This window comes from Rhinopithecus roxellana, chromosome 1 (assembly GCF_007565055.1).
Source record: "Rhinopithecus roxellana isolate Shanxi Qingling chromosome 1, ASM756505v1, whole genome shotgun sequence".
Lineage (NCBI taxonomy): Eukaryota > Metazoa > Chordata > Mammalia > Primates > Cercopithecidae > Rhinopithecus > Rhinopithecus roxellana.
This window is the reverse complement of record NC_044549.1, coordinates 182,480,956-182,496,586: the sequence shown is the minus strand read 5'-3', so window position 1 is coordinate 182,496,586 and position 15,631 is coordinate 182,480,956. Positions and strand designations below refer to the sequence as shown.

The window sequence follows — 15,631 nt, the reverse complement described above, 5'->3', positions numbered from 1 at the left end:
CGAGCTCACTGCCTTCTTGGTAGGCACCAGAATTGAGCTAGAATTTAGTACATTTGTTTTGTTTTTCTTTTGTTTTTGGGTAACTTTTTTTTTTTAACAGTAACTGTTGATTTGCCACTGAAAAGTAGTGTTTAAATTTTGCCTTACAAATTTTTATTTTAACAAATTAAATGAGTTTTAAATAGAAATATTAAATGCAGGTAGGATAAAAGGGTGTGACAAAATTGAGAGCTTGATACGTTTGGGAGATTGCATGTGCCCTGGTTGAGAAGGTGGTATGGGAGTGAGGGAAACTTGGGAGTCACTTCTCTGGCATTCCAGGCTCTTCATTTATTTTTGTTTTGTCTGTAGTACTAACCTCTTGGTTAACAAGTGTTTATGTTTTGTGCAGAGAGCTGTGTCCTGCAGATACCGTGAAAAACATAGTGTTCTTCCCTTTGTAGTCTTGGTAGGGAAGACAGCATGTGCCTGCAAGACACCTGGTGCAAGTGTGTACCATGGTAAATGCTATCAGAACAGCAAGGACCTTGTGTTGTCAAAGGAAGCAGAGGTCATCTCTGGCTGGGGGCTTGAGGCTTGGCTCGGGCTTACGTTTTATCTGAGGCGCCTTTCTCCCTTTCATTTTGAATCTCCCTTCCTAAGTCTACATAAATTTTTCGGGGGAACGGGCATTTCTTTGTAGCTGTTATTCTAAGAAGCACTGTGTCCAGAAGAAAGAGCATCACACTGGCCCTCGGAAGACAGAGTGGCTGCCAGAGTTCTAGTTCTAGCACCCCTGTTTTCGGCTGGATAACTGCTTATAATTGTTTCAAGTCTCAATTTCTTCATCTTTCTTGGTGGTGATAAAACCGTGTGTCTTTCTTGCTTCATAAGGCAGCCCATGGGAGGGCCATTTGTGATGTTCATTTGCTTATCAGTATTATCTTCACTCTATTATTTGTATTTGAAATACCGATAGGGATGATTTTGAGGGTATTTTAAATGTTTAATTATTTTTTTCCCATTTTTTTCTAGGTCTTGATGCAGAACTTTATTATGTGAGAAATGACCTTGTTAGTCACTACGCTCTATCCTTTAATCTGTTAGTACCCAGTGAGACAAATTTCCTGCACTTCACCTGGCATGCGAAGTCCAAGGTAAGAGAGTGACTAACCACAGACATCATGACAGGGTCACCCAGCCACAGAGGCAAGGGCTGTGTTTGAGGACTGGGCTGCCATCTGTACCGAAGGGTCGGCCGGTGATGCGATATAGTAGTACTGAGTCTTTTCAGATTTATATTTCAAATACTTGGCCTATTCCTCTAAAATTTCTCGAATCCTTTAAAACAAAAGTGGCTGTCATTTAATTGATTAGCATATGACACAACACTTACATCCTTTTAGGCTCTTCAAACAGAGATCCAGACCTAGCTTGAAAAGGGTGAAATTGGACCCAATAATGACAGTGCTGCTGTGGTGAAATGATACGGGTGTAGGGGTGGGGATTGGTAAGACAGGCCTTTTAGACATGTTGGACAGAATGGATACAGTTCTCCCACTCATGGAGAAACGGTTTAAGAAAGGTACAGCAGATGCAGTCACCCATGTGTCCTGTGGTGAGGGCTAAATCCGATCACTTAAGAATCTCTTGCCTGGGCTACTTGTTGCTGAATTCTTCACATTTGCTCTGACTGCCTGGGTCCCTCAAACATAGTAAGTTTTCTCCTAAGTCAGAGAGTCGGAGGCTGAGCCTGGAGGTGCCTCCTATACCCAACCAACTTCGGTTTCTTTTTTTTTTGAGACAGAGTCTTGCTCTGTCGCCCAGGCTGGAGTGCAGTGGCGCGATCTCGGCTCACTGCAAGCTCCGCCTCCTGGGTTCACGCCATTCTCCTGCCTCAGCCTCCCAAGTAGCTGGGACTACAGGCGCCGCCACCTCGCCCGGCTAGTTTTTTGTACTTTTTAGTAGAGACGGGGTTTCACCGTGTTAGCCAGGATGGTCTCGATCTCCTGACCTCGTGATTCACCCGCCTCGGCCTCCCAAAGTGCCGGGATTACAGGCTTGAGCCACCGCGCCCGGCCGAACTTCAGTTTCTTTTATCAACTTTGTATATAGGCTTTTGAATAGGGTTTTATTTAGGAAATAAAAATAGTCTTGCTACTATAAATAAGAATACCTATTATAGAGTTTTTTTTTTTTAAAGTACTATAGAATAGTGTCTGTCATGGTATTTGCTGCAAGTTATTTAAATTGGCCACTTTAATATAGATTTTTAAAAATCTTCATTTTTTTCTACTTAGAAAACAACAATGATTTTGGGAAAATTCAAATATTACAAAAATGTTTTAAGAACTCTAAGACTAGACCTGGCGTGGTGGCTCATGCCTGTAATCTCAGCACTTTGGGAGGTCGAGACAGTTGGATCACGAGGTCAGGAGATCGAGACCATCCTGGCCAACATGGTGAAATCCCGTCTTTACTAAAAATATGAAAATTAGCCAGGTGTGGTGGCACACACCTGTATTCCCAGCTACTCAAGAGGCTGAGGCAGGAGAATCGCTTGAACCCGGGAGGTGGAGGTTGCAGTGAGCTGAGATTGCACCACTGCACTCCCGCCTGGGTGACAGAGTGAGACTCCATCTCAAGAAAAAAAGAAAAAGAACTGTTAAGACTTTGTAGTTGTATATTCAGAAGTAATTGTTTATAGTTTGGTATAACTTCTTCAAGGTCCCCTTTTTTTCCCTTTTTAAACAAAAAAGGGATTTTTAGATGTGTATGTTGTATAGTACTTTTTCCCCTACAGAATAACTTATCTAGGCATCTTTCTTTTTCTCTCACTCATTCTCTTTAGTGGTTTTATAATATGATATTGTATGGATGTATGCTATATTGCTTTCTGTAAAGTACCTCATTGATGGGACACATGGATTTTTAATAGCATTTTATTATTTCAAACAATACTTCCCTTTACTGTTACATAGTTTCCCTCATTTCATTTTGTAGGCAAAATCTAGGTAATGGGATGATGAAAACAATTGGTAGTTCATCTTTTATTGATATTTCTACCTTTGCTATTTCTTTTATTTAAAAATTTTTCAACCTTTGCTTTTGATGAATATAGAAACACAGAAAAAAATGTGTTAATGTGCATCCCTGTGTGTGTATATGTACATATATATGTGTGTGTATGTATATAGATATGTTAAGAACATATTTGTTCAGAAGTTTTTGTGCACTTATGGCCTTATTTCTGAATAGTAAATTACTGCTAAGAAGTGAAATGGCTAGCCAATGCGTGTGCCTGTTTAAAACTTTGAGGCCGGGCGCGGTGGCTCAAGCCTGTAATCCCAGCACTTTGGGAGGCCTAGACGGGCGGATCACGAGGTCGGGAGATCGAGACCATCCTGGCTAACACGGTGAAACCCCGTCTCTACTAAAAATACAAAAACTAGCCGGGCGAAGTGGCGGGCGCCTGTAGTCCCAGCTACTCAGGAGGCTGAGGCAGGAGAATGGCGTAAACCCGGGAGGCGGAGCTTGCAGTGAGTGAGCTGAGATCTGGCCACTGCACTCCAGCCCCGGCGACAGAGTGAGACTCTGCCTCAAAAAAAAAAAAAAAAAAAAAACTTTGAAAGGTACTGCCAAATGTACCAGTGAATAAGTGCTTATTTTTGATCTTCATTTCCTAATACCAACATTTTAAGTATACTTGTTTGCCTTCCAATCTCCCTCTCCCTCCCGCTCCCCATATGTCAGTGTGTATTTTCTAAGAAAAAGGGCATTCTTTATACGACCAAAGTACAATGATCAAAACCAGGAAATTTGACATTATTATGTTATTATCTAATCTATAGTAGTCACATTTTATCAATTATCACAACAATGTTCTTCATAGCTAATTTTTACTAGTTGATGTCTCTTAGTTCCCTATCAGTCTGGAACAGTTCCGTAGCCTTTCTTTATGTTTTTTGACCTTAACATTTTTGAAACATACAGGCCAGTTATTTTGTAGAATGCCCCTCAGTTTGTGTTGTCTGAGGTTTCCTCATGATTAGATTCAGGAATATCTCTTTGGCAGTGATACCACAAAGGTGCTGTCCCTCCCAGTGCACAAGGTGCCGATTTGTCCCGTGACTGGTGGTGGTAACTCCGAACACTCTCCTCACCAGATTTCTCCCGTCGAGTTTTTCCCTTTATAATTAGTGAGTAATTTGTGGGGAGATAATTTGAAACTATCTTTTAACAAAATCTCGTTCCTCATCACCCTTTCAACCTCTACTTTTTGCATCTGTTTTTGAAACTAGTTTTATATTTCAGCCTGTGCGGTGGTGAGGGTAGTGTGTTTCCTCTCACTGGAAGAGGTCAGACCTACGCTGGATAACCGAATATTCAGTAAGGCTGTTGTAGAAGGAATTCAAGTATTTGTGGAGTGGTTGTTACTGAATTTTAAGTTCCCTTGCAACTCTGCGGTCCAGTGTTTCTATGAACATCTTTCAGGCAGAGAAGCTTCTTACAGTCTCCAAAAAATTGATAGCTAATTCTTTGTTATTATTCTTACCTTTGATGTTGATACATTTAAAAACAAATAATAGATGTATTTCAAAATGGTGAAAGGTTTATTAGAGAATTCTGTTCTAGGCACTTCTATTGACTTTGAACAGAGTGTGAATATTTCTGGGCACACTTAGGAAAAAAGAATGCGGATATGAGAAGGTTTCCTGGGCAAGCGTATGGGTAGTGATTTGTGAGTACAAAGGCAATGTGGGAAGTGGCAGTCAGGACCAAACAAAATAAAACCTTCTTTTACTGATTCCTTTAAAACAGTTAATATACACTGTTTGTTATTTGGAGTGAGCGCAGGGCCCTGATGTTGCTGGTAATGGGTGTCTGAGTCTTAGGAGCCTGTTACAGGAGGATGTTGGAGTGGGAGAGAGCAGGTAGGAGGGGCTCAGGTGAATATATATGTTTGAAGGGAAACCTGTGTTAGCGTGGTACATTGTGGGTCAGGAGAAGCCTTGGTATAGCTGTAGTTTTACTCCCATATCATTCACATTATTTTATAGAGCATAATTTCCAGGTTACTTCTTTGGCAGGTATAAATATCATTGTTAGTGCACATTTGGGCTGCCATGTGGTATGATATTCTTTGTGAGGCAGAAGTTTCCTGATTTTTTTGGAGGGTATGACCATTTATTTACATGTCCAGGCCAGAAATGTAGAAGGGATCCTAGTGTCCTTCTCCTACACTTTCTAAATCTAGTTGATTCTCTCTAATAATTACATCTTAAATTTGTTTCCTACCTCTGTTGTGACCCAGTGCCTCACCCTTAGTTTGGGCCTTCATTGTTTCTTGCTGGATTCGGAAGTGGTCTTCTAACTGGTCTCCTTTCCTCTGGACTGACCTCTCGTTGCACCCTCCACAAAGCCACCCTAGGCTTCTCTGTTGCTACCAGAATAAAGCTCTTGATTTCGTAGGAGGCCTTTATGGTCTGGTCTCGGCCTTTCTTTTCTGCCTCCTATCTAGTCAGTCATTTAGTGTCATTTTTTTTCTGTCTTGGAATTTCCTGAATGCTCTGTGATCTGTCACAGTGCTGCTGTTTGCCACAAATGCCCTTTCTTCATTCTTTACCTGAATAACTCCTGTTTATCTCATAAAGCTGTGACCTGGTGTCACCTCTCCTCCAATGTGTCGGGTGCCCTTTTCTGTCTGCACAGTGCCCTTCTCCTCTCTTATAGCCCTAGTTGTACTTTAAGAATATTGTACTAGTTTGATTTTCTTTTCTTTCTCCCTCCTATATGCTGAGCACCTTAAAGGGTATCCCCTGTGCTTGGTATAGCACATGGTACTTACTGCAGAAGAGATGTGCAGGTAGAAGCCACAGGGCCCGGCTCAACAAATGGGGAACTTCTGAGCAGTTAGGGCTTTTCAGAGTTGGAATGTGTGGCTTTAGGAGTGGTGACTTTCCTATTTCTGGAAGTGTGAAAACATATAGGCTGGGTACACTCGACAGTAGTTGCACAAATGGGATGTTTCAGATATTTTACTCTTAATAGAGTGAGGTTATAAGTTTGGAAAAATGAGTGGGTTGAATATAAACCTAAACTGATTTATACCTGTAACAGATATAAAAATTTAGAGGAAAGTAACCATCTTATAATTTTTTTAAGTAAAAAACTAAGGAAATATGTCTGTGTTAATCTAGTTTCAGGCTTCAGACACTATTGCAGTCCCCAATTCTAGGTAATAATCTCTGGTGATTTTAACACAGTTGATTACGTTTATTTATTTTAAAAATTAATCTTATGAGTAGATAATATATGCACATAGTAAACATTTAAAAAGCATAAAGGGTATGCAGTGAAAAGTAAGTCCCCTACACCTTCTGGTACCATCCCTGAGCAATCCAGCCACTTAGGTCCCCTTGCCTGAGTCAGCCAGTGTTGCCTGATTCTTGTCTTTCCTTTAGAAATAGTTTGTGTGTATGTAAGCATCCATGTGTATATGTATATATACATCTTTCAACAACTAACATACCACATACTTTTCTGCAGTTTGCAGAGCACTGAACAATATCCTGGTCAAGGATCTCGGCCGGGCGCGGTGGCTCAAGCCTGTAATCCCAGCACTTTGGGAGGCCGAGACGGGTGGATCACGAGGTCAGGAGATCGAAACCATCCTGGCTAGCACAGTGAAACCCCATCTCTACTAAAAAAAATACAAAAAACTAGCCAGACGAGGTGGCGGGCGCCTGTAGTCCCAGCTACTCGGGAGGCTGAGGCAGGAGAATGGCGTGAACCCGGGAGGCGGAGTTTGCAGTGAGCCGAGATCCGGCCACTGCACTTCAGCCTGGGCGACAGAGCGAGACTCCGCCTCAAAAAATAAAAATAAAAAATAGAAAGGATCTCTGTCACTTGATACAGAGTCGTACTTTTTCCCCCTTCAAAAGGCTGTATTATTTATTATTATATGGTTGTACTTTGGTTATTGATCAGTTCCTGTGAGCAAATTAAGACCCAGATTTGGAAAGGGACTTGCTTAAGGTAGGAGAAGTAGGGTTAGAGGAAGCAGAAGATAGAGATGACCTGAAATGGGAAAGTCACACATGAGGGCAGGGGAGGCTTGATGAAGGGTATGTCACCTGATCATTTAACCCTGAGGTGTAATCATGAGCTTTCAGAAGGAAGGCCGTGCCTCTCAAGCTCTAATACTTTATCGGAAACCCTCGGTTCTTTCTTTAAGGTTTTGCCAGAAGATGAAATATTTGCTTCCAGAGATCTCCTGGCTCCCTGGTATGTGTCAGTTCAACATTGTAGATATTTTAACATTAGTTTTCACATATCACAGCTTCTGGTAATAGTGTTTCTCAGTGTTTACACCGTTTTGTCTTGCCGCACAGATTGTGGTCTCTTCAGAGGCTTGAAGCTGTCTTACTCTTAGTGCATAGGTCACACATGCCTTAGCGAGTGGTCAGGAAAGACCATTGTGTTAATTGCATTTTGAGCTGGGAGTAGAACTCTGGTATTGCTTGTTTTTCACAGGACCACACACTTAAAAGCAGGCTACTGAGAGGCTTTAACAGATAATTAGTTTCTTCTGTATTCCAGCACATTCCCCAATATCCAGGAAAAACATGTAACTGTGTCTGTTAAGTGTCAGTAGCTTTTTTTTTTTCCTTCTTTGAGACAGAGTCTTGCTATGTCACCCAGGCTGGAGTGCAGTGGCGTGATCTCGGCTCACTGCAAGCTCCGCCTCCCGGGTTCACGCCATTCTCCTGCCTCAGCCTCCCGAGTAGCTGGGACTACAGGCGCCCGCCACCATGCCTGGCTAATTTTTTTTGTATTTTTAGTAGAGACGGGGTTTCACCATGTTAGCCAGGATGGTCTTGATCTCCTGACCTCGCGATCTGCCTGCCTTGGCCTCCCAAAGTGCTGGCATCACAGGCATGAGCCACCGCATCTGGCCATCAGTAGCTATTTTAGATAATCCGAAAAGCAAAACTTTGCCAGGATGTAGCAGAATATTCCCACTACCCACCCTCACCCCATGGCTGTTCTCTGCTTTCAGGAATTCATCATCATTTTCTAGGAGTTGCAGGGAACTTGTCCAGAGCTCCAGCAGACACCGCTGGAGGCCAGCGGCTGTGTCCTGTGCAGAGTGAGGTTTCTATGAGAAAGGCATTACTTCTAGTAAGTTCAGAGAAATTAAAAGGCTATTTAGCTGTAGACACGTGTATTCACTTTAAATCTGTACTCTCTGTGTTCCAGAAGGAAATGGCTTTACTTGCCAGCTTCCTACTTGTAATTGCCATTTGTTTCCAAGTAAGGGAACATAAGCAAAAATGTTTATTTTTCAGTTTATTCAAATGTTTATATTTTTGGTAGTTTCTGTTTTTTTTTTTCTTTTCTTTTCTTTCTTTTTTTTTTTGAGACTGAATCTCACTCTGTCACCCAGGCTAGCATGCAGTGGTGCGATCTTGGCTCACTGCATCTTCCGCCTCCCTGGTTCAAGTGATTCTCCTGCCTCAACCTCCCGAGTAGCTGGAATTACATGTGCACACCACCATGCCCACCTAATTTTTGTATTTTTAGTAGAGATGGGGTTTTACCATATTGGCCAGGCTGGTCTAGAACTCCTGGCCTCAAGTGATCCACCTGCATTAACCTCCCAGAATGCTGGGATTACAGGTGTGAGCCACCACGCCTGGCCTGTGGTTTCTTTTCTGAAGTATTTTGGCTCACTCTACATTCTGATAAACAACTGCTGTTCACATTGCTTTGTCCCAGTAGACTGTACATTTAAATTTTGAGCAGATCTGTTTCTTTAAAGGATGATTGGCAAGTGAGAGTCCTTACAGATTGATACATGCCCAACTAGAGAAAATTTGACTTCAATAATTGACAATTTCTTCTCTAATCCCAGAAACTGCAGTTTTAAAATTTATATCCTAAAGACTGCAGAGGAAAAAGAGAACTACCTTGTGAATGCCCCCCATTTTTAGACAGTTCCTCAAAAAAGGAGCTAGCAAGCAGGCTTCCGCAGTTTCATGCTTCATATTCCTCTAAGCTGCTGATACGACCAAAGGAGCTGCCTTCTCAGACCTCCTCCTCAGCCCTTTGCACCTCTCCCTGTGCCCTCACTGGCCAGCTACACTCACAACCTCATTTCCCTCCCTTCTCTCCTCCTTTTCACCTTGCCCCGCTGAAATGCTCACGTACCAGTCTTACCCCTTTTTTAACTGCAGTTAGCGCCCTGGACCCCTCTGCTTCCTTAGGGGTTCTGGTCTCTGGTCTGCTGCGTCTCTCCTTGTGATAACTGAGACCTATGATAAAGGAGACAGCAAGTTTCTGGGGAAATAGTAAGTGTGGCTTTGAATTTGTTAGGTTGGAAGGCTGTAGGGTAATTAGGTAGATTTGCTTAATAGGTAATTGGACACTTGGGAGGGATTGAAGGTAAAAGAGAGTGAGAGAAATGGATGATTAAGATATTCCATCAGTGGTGAAATGGGCTAGAACCCAGTGTACTAGGAGAGAAGGATTTACATTTGGAGAGGAAAATGGACCTTTCTTTGGGAGTGGAATGAAAAGAATGGATGCTCTAACAGATCTGCCTGGGTGTTGAGAAGAAAGGTGAAAATGGAGTTCCTCTGTGCTAGTGGAAAGGGACAAAAACATTGAGTGTGAGGAGGTGGGGAAGGTCTGTAAGGTTGGAATAAGACTAGGGAAGAGAGGGTCAGTGAGGAAGGCATTGCTGAGCGGAACTAAAGGCCTCCCCTGGGACTGGAGGTCATCATTGTATAAGAGCTCCTTCTCTGTAGGATGGATTTCCTTCAGCAGTGCTGAGCAGCAGGAGTAGAGTAAGGGGTGGTCAGGATGCTGGAGCTGCCCGTTGAGAGTTTGGAAGGAGTGAACCAGCTGAAGGTGCCAATATGACTGTCAGTAATGTTGCCTTCTTTAAGGCTTAGGCTGTGGGAAACATGAAACTAGGTGTTTGTGGCTATACTGGAGAGAAGGGAAGTGGCTTTAACTGGCTACTGCATCCTGTTAGGAACACAGCTCCTGGCTCATAAATGTGCCTCATAAACTTTGGCTGACTTGGAGTGATGGAGTCAGAAAACTGGTTTTGTAGGAATCAGAGGTGGTGATGGGATCTTTGATAGAATGGCATTTTTGCATTTGTTTTGGTTATGAAGTAGTTCTTTAGTGTGTCAGGATATCGAATACTGAATATTGAAGCCAGGGAAAACATAGCAGGACACTAAGGCCTCTGCAAGTCCTGTGTAGGTCATTGGTGTTGATGACATAAGAAGTAGCCATTATGAGTAGAAGCTGTGAGCTTCGGCTGGGCATGGTGGCTCACGCCTGTAATCCCAGCAATGTGGGAGGCCAAGGCAGGTGGATCACTTGGGGCCAGGAGTTCGAGACCATCCTGGCCAACATGGCGAAACCCCCTCTCTACTAAAAGTACAAAAATTAGCTGAGCATGGTGGTGTGTGCCTGTAGTCCCAGCTACTTCGGAGGCTGAGGCAGGAGAATCGCTTGAACCCAGGAGGCGGAGGTTGCAGTGAGCTGATATCACGCCACTGCACTCCAGCTTGAGTGACAGAGTGATACTCGGTCTCAAAAAAAGAAGTTATGAGCTTCAGAGTAGAGGGGATTTGCATGAGGGCGTGAGGAAGGGATGTCTAGGAAGGACCTAGTGATCCTAAAGAGTGCTGAGCCTAGTGCCTAGGCCCTGAGGGTCAGGTGTTATAGGAACTGAATGATAGGGGAACAGATGACTTCTGAGGAAAGCTAGGTTGTGGGAGAAGGTGGGAAGACATTTGTGAAGAGGCAGAGAGTGTAGGAGGTGGTTCTAAATAGGGAGGTTCTCAGAATGGGGAAGAAACAGAAGGCCTGCAACAGTGTTCTTGACAGACCCAGGAGGTTTCGTGTCAGAATCCCTGGGGCCAGCAGTGGGCTGATGATTATGAAGTGCAGCATGGCAGTAAGGTGGCTGTTCTGGAATGACTGCTGATGCCGCTGATGTCTGCATTTATCAGAGGAGACTTGTGCCAGGCTAACAGTTAGGTGTGTTACATTAATGATCCTATTTGATCCTCATAACATGTATTACCCTCATTTTACAAAAAATGGAAACTCAGAGAAGTTACTAATTTACCTGAGGGTCACATGGTCTCATGTTTCGGAACCCAGTTCTTGCTGGCGGTGCTGATTTCTTTTGTGCACCTGCCCTTCATGTATAGTCCTGTTCAGAGATAGCATGGGTGTAGGGATGTATAATGAATGCATTCTTTGATGTTGTATTGCTGGAAAGCTTGCTCATTCCCTGCCCAAACTTGCTTGGCTGTGGCTCTCTAGCACCCCCTGGTGGCAGCAATGGTATTGTGATATGCTAAGGTGAGTGTGAACACTTTCTAGCCAAGGTACCTCTAAGTCACTTGCTGCAGCAAGAACATTTCCTTTGTTGGGAATGTGGCACTTATTAAACACAGCCTTTAACAGTTGTTTATGTACCTATCTTAACTGCAGAGGAAGAATTTAATGTTTGTATACCCCTACAGTGTTTAGCTAAGAGACTAAATACAGTGTAAAAGGAGAAACCCCAAGGGGAATCAAACTCTAGATTGAGCCCTTCTTATTCATGGGTAACAACGCCTTCCACCTTAGCCCAAGCGTAAGGGCCATGCCTTCCCTTATATCTGAGATGATACTCTTTTCCTCTTTTCTTTCATCTTTATTATGTACCATTTCATTAGCTTTATTCACTAGCATATATACATATTTGAATATCTCATCTAAAAACGAAGAAAGAAAAGCTTTGGAACACCCCCAATTCACCATCTGTCTCCCATTCTTCCAGTTAAGTTTCTTAAAGAATGGCTTATCGAATGTCTTTCTTCTCACTCTTTTTCCAACCTGCTGCCTCATGGCTCTGCGAATCTCAGTCTGCCACCAGTGACACCTTTTGTGACCACTGAATGGGAGAGGGATACCATACGTATCAAGAACCTGTGGGCAGGGCAGAGAGTGATGTGAACTGTAGGACCTCATTGAAGGTCTTGATGCTCGCAGCCATTCTGAATTTCAGCTATTGCTTTGCAGTTTGAGCTGCTGCTTTCATGAACTCTCCACAGCAACAGAGCCATAATTATTGATGCTGATTGGTTCTATTAAGCCACATTGGGTAGTCCAGGTATTGATAGATAATATTGATAGATAAATAATTTAACTGGCACCACATTCCACCCTGTGGCCCAGATGGTCTTTGCATGGTCATATTTGACCCTGTGACCTGAAGCCCATCAGTGCCCTCCACTCCCATCAACTGAACATTCCAGACTCACCACCTTGTGTCCTGGATCCTTTACCATCTGCCCCATCTGCCTGTCTAGCTGTGTTGCTGCACTTGCCCCAGAGTTCTGGCAGTTCCAGACTACATGAAGTTCTGATCTTTAAGCCTTTGCATGTGCTGGTCTCAGTATTTGGGATCATCTTTTCCTTTTTCTGCTTGTGAACTCCTTTCTATTAATCCTACTCATTCTACTCATTTAGAGACATTTCATGGGTTGCCTCTCTTTCCTTCTGGATTCTGAATCACTTCTCAAGTTAAATGGAGATCTAAATATGAACTTTCTTTTTGGTGGGAGCAAGACTAGAGGATGTGACTTAGATATTCTATGAGAAATCTACCTTGGCATCTGCTTATTGTGTGAGTAGGTCTGTAGAGCAGACCTTCTTCTACCAGCCACAAGGAGGCCCTCCGAGCTTGTCTTTCATTTATCAACCAGAGAAGACGTTGGTAGCTATTTATGGTCTGTCAGTTACATATCTCACTGCTTTGGTTCTTCACATCTGGCTCTTCATGGCCTCTCTGTCAGTGCTGCATAGTCCTCAGCAGGATTTCTGACCCTAGATGGCAGGTTTTATGGAAGAGTGGTGGTCCTGTTCTGGACATAAAATAGAGGGTGGCTTACTGGGTTGAATTTTTATCCAACTGAAAATTCTTTGGACTATTTCTGACAATTTGGACTTTTTTATAGCTAGATTATTTGTACATGTGAAAGGCTCATGCATTGGTTAGTTAATGAGCTAATTAATGAAGTCAAGCTGATAGTATCTTTCTTCTTATCACAGGTCCATTTTGTTTATTTCTGTCTATTTTACAGGTTGAATATAAGCTGGGATTCCAAGTGGACAATATTTTGGCAATGGACATGCCCCAGGTCAACATTTCTGTTCAGGGGGAAGTTCCACGCACTTTATCAGGTAAGTGAGATTCTTCAAAGACAGAGTTAACATACTTTTTCACCTGTATCCCCTGCGTCCCCAAAAGGAAGTTTAACTGCTGATGTGTAGTGTGTATTACTTTTTTACAAAAAAAGTGATTTTTGTAAATATTTGCACTGTGTTCTTAAACCATTCTCTCTTTTCTGTCCTTCTAGAACTCTCTGTGCTCAGCCCTCCCTCTCTCCTTTTCTGCATTGCTGGTACTTACCTCCACATGAGTCCCTGTGTCTGATCTCGTTTCACTTTGATTAGGCACCACATTCCACCCTGTGGCCCAGATGGTCTTTGCATGGTCATATTTGACCCTGTGACCTGAAGCCCATCAGTGCCCTCCACTCCCATCAACTGAACATTCCAGACTCACCACCTTGTGTCCTGGATCCTTTACCATCTGCCCCATCTGCCTGTCTAGCTGTGTTGCTGCACTTGCCCCAGAGTTCTGGCAGTTCCAGACTACATGAAGTTCTGATCTTTAAACCTTTGCATGTGCTGGTCTCAGTATTTGGGATCATCTTTTCCTTTTTCTGCTTGTGAACTCCTTTCTATTAATCCTACTCATTCTGCAAGACTCAAGATCTACACTGTCTTTTTCCTGCCACCTTCTCTTCTTTCATTTGTTAACTTCTGTTCTTCCTACCCCCTTGGAACTTTATATTTAACTGTTTTTGCACTGATTACATTATCTAGCAGTTCCCTTGATGCTTAGCATAGAGTATGGCGCAGGATAGGCACTCAGTACAGTCTGAGTAAATGAATAAGTGTCTTGTCTGAGTAAATGAATAAGTGTCTTATTTACACCAATTTAACTACTTTTGAACTAACTTCTTAGGCTCTTTAAGTTGTGGTATTTGTAAGAAATGGAAATTTTTAAAAATTGAAAGTATCAGCCACAATAGTGTTGTGAAACTTTTTCTGGCAGTCATATTCACTGTTACAGTCATATACATTAAGCTTGAAGAAGGCACAGGAAGGCTGCTTGAATTTTTATGGGCAGTAAAGGAATTCAGAAATGCCCATATCTTTAATACACTCATACAGATGGTAGAATGATATGTTTTAAATTTGTAGGAAGAGAATCTTAAAGACTGGGGAAAAAAATTATATGCACTGAAGACTGTTATCCCATTGCTACAATTATGGATTAAAATCAGTTTCTATTGAGAAAGGTGTTGTTTTTAAACTCATAGCTAAGAATTGATCAGATTCATTTACAGGTTTATATTTAATCTTTTTATGAAGAGCAGACATACTTGCATTTTGGTAGTGAGTTGTCTTTCCATTTGATCATGTAATTACTGTTGTTACTACTGCTAATGTGTCTGCTAAGGTTTGCCTGATGATCCTTTAGCTTTAGTGTATTGGAATAGCAGGACTTATGAGACAAAGTGATGTATTAAAAACAATGAGCAAAAGTTGAAAACAATTATCTCTTCATTGATGTCTTGGTTTGTTCTTTAATGCTAACTTTTATATCCATAATGAATTAAATGCTTAATGTCTAGAGGTGTGGTAGTCTGAAGATCTCTAAAAACTTTTGTTTAGTTACTTTATTTAAATGTATTATTTTTAGTTTTCTTGCAGCAAAAATAAGTAATTCTAAAATGTTTAAAAGAATCATTTTGGGGCATTAATGGTGATTTTTAGAAAATGTAAAATATTTTTCTTATCTTTTTTAAACAGTGTTTCGGGTAGAGCTTTCCTGTACTGGCAAAGTAGATTCTGAAGTTATGATACTAATGCAGCTCAACTTGACAGTAAATTCTTCAAAAAATTTTACCGTCTTAAATTTTAAACGAAGGAAAATGTGCTACAAAAGTAAGGAATTTATTTACCAAAATATGTTTTACGTATATGTGAGAAGGTGAAAAATAGAGTTTGTTGTTTTTTCACAGATTTAATTATGACCAACTCGTGATTATAGTTGCAAGTGAGAAAAGAACACTGACAGATGAAGTTTTGAGATAATCCCAGATAGTTGGTAGCCAAGAATCTCACTCAGGCCTCATTCAGTCCATGCTTTCTCAAATCTTTTGTCAGAATTGCTAAAATGTTTTCCATTAGGAATAGTGCTAAAATGGTTGAAGAGGTAAAGAAATAAGAAAAATCTGTTGGGACTTCTGAGTGACTATGTTAATTTTGTTTCCCTTGTCAAGTTACTTTTATGCAGAAGCATTGCTCTGGGGTGAGATAGACCTGGGTTGGAATGACAGCTCTGGTCTTTTCAGGATATTGGTACAAGTTACTTAACATCTCTGAAGCTCAGTTTTCTTAATCTGTAAAATGGGCACAATACCTGTTTCAGAGGTTTGTTGTTTTTACAATTCATTAAATCTAGCCTAAAACTTAGAATACCATATGTGGGTACTTA

At 41.8% G+C, this 15,631-nt stretch overlaps 1 protein-coding gene across 3 annotated transcripts in view; it reads left to right on the top strand.

Moving 5' to 3' along the window:
* RYK (receptor like tyrosine kinase) overlaps positions 1-15,631 on the top strand; it is a 93,592-nt gene that overhangs the window by 27,905 nt on the left and 50,056 nt on the right. For 2 of the 3 annotated variants that reach the window (XM_030934046.1, XM_030934048.1), the window contains exons 2-4: positions 1,015-1,136; positions 13,143-13,242; positions 14,944-15,078. In XM_030934046.1, the coding sequence (XP_030789906.1) occupies positions 1,015-1,136; positions 13,143-13,242; positions 14,944-15,078 (357 nt within the window). Of the gene's footprint in view, positions 1-1,014; positions 1,137-8,041; positions 8,164-13,142; positions 13,243-14,943; positions 15,079-15,631 lie in introns of those variants that run through there. The other variant, XM_030934052.1, reaches the window with a different exon arrangement.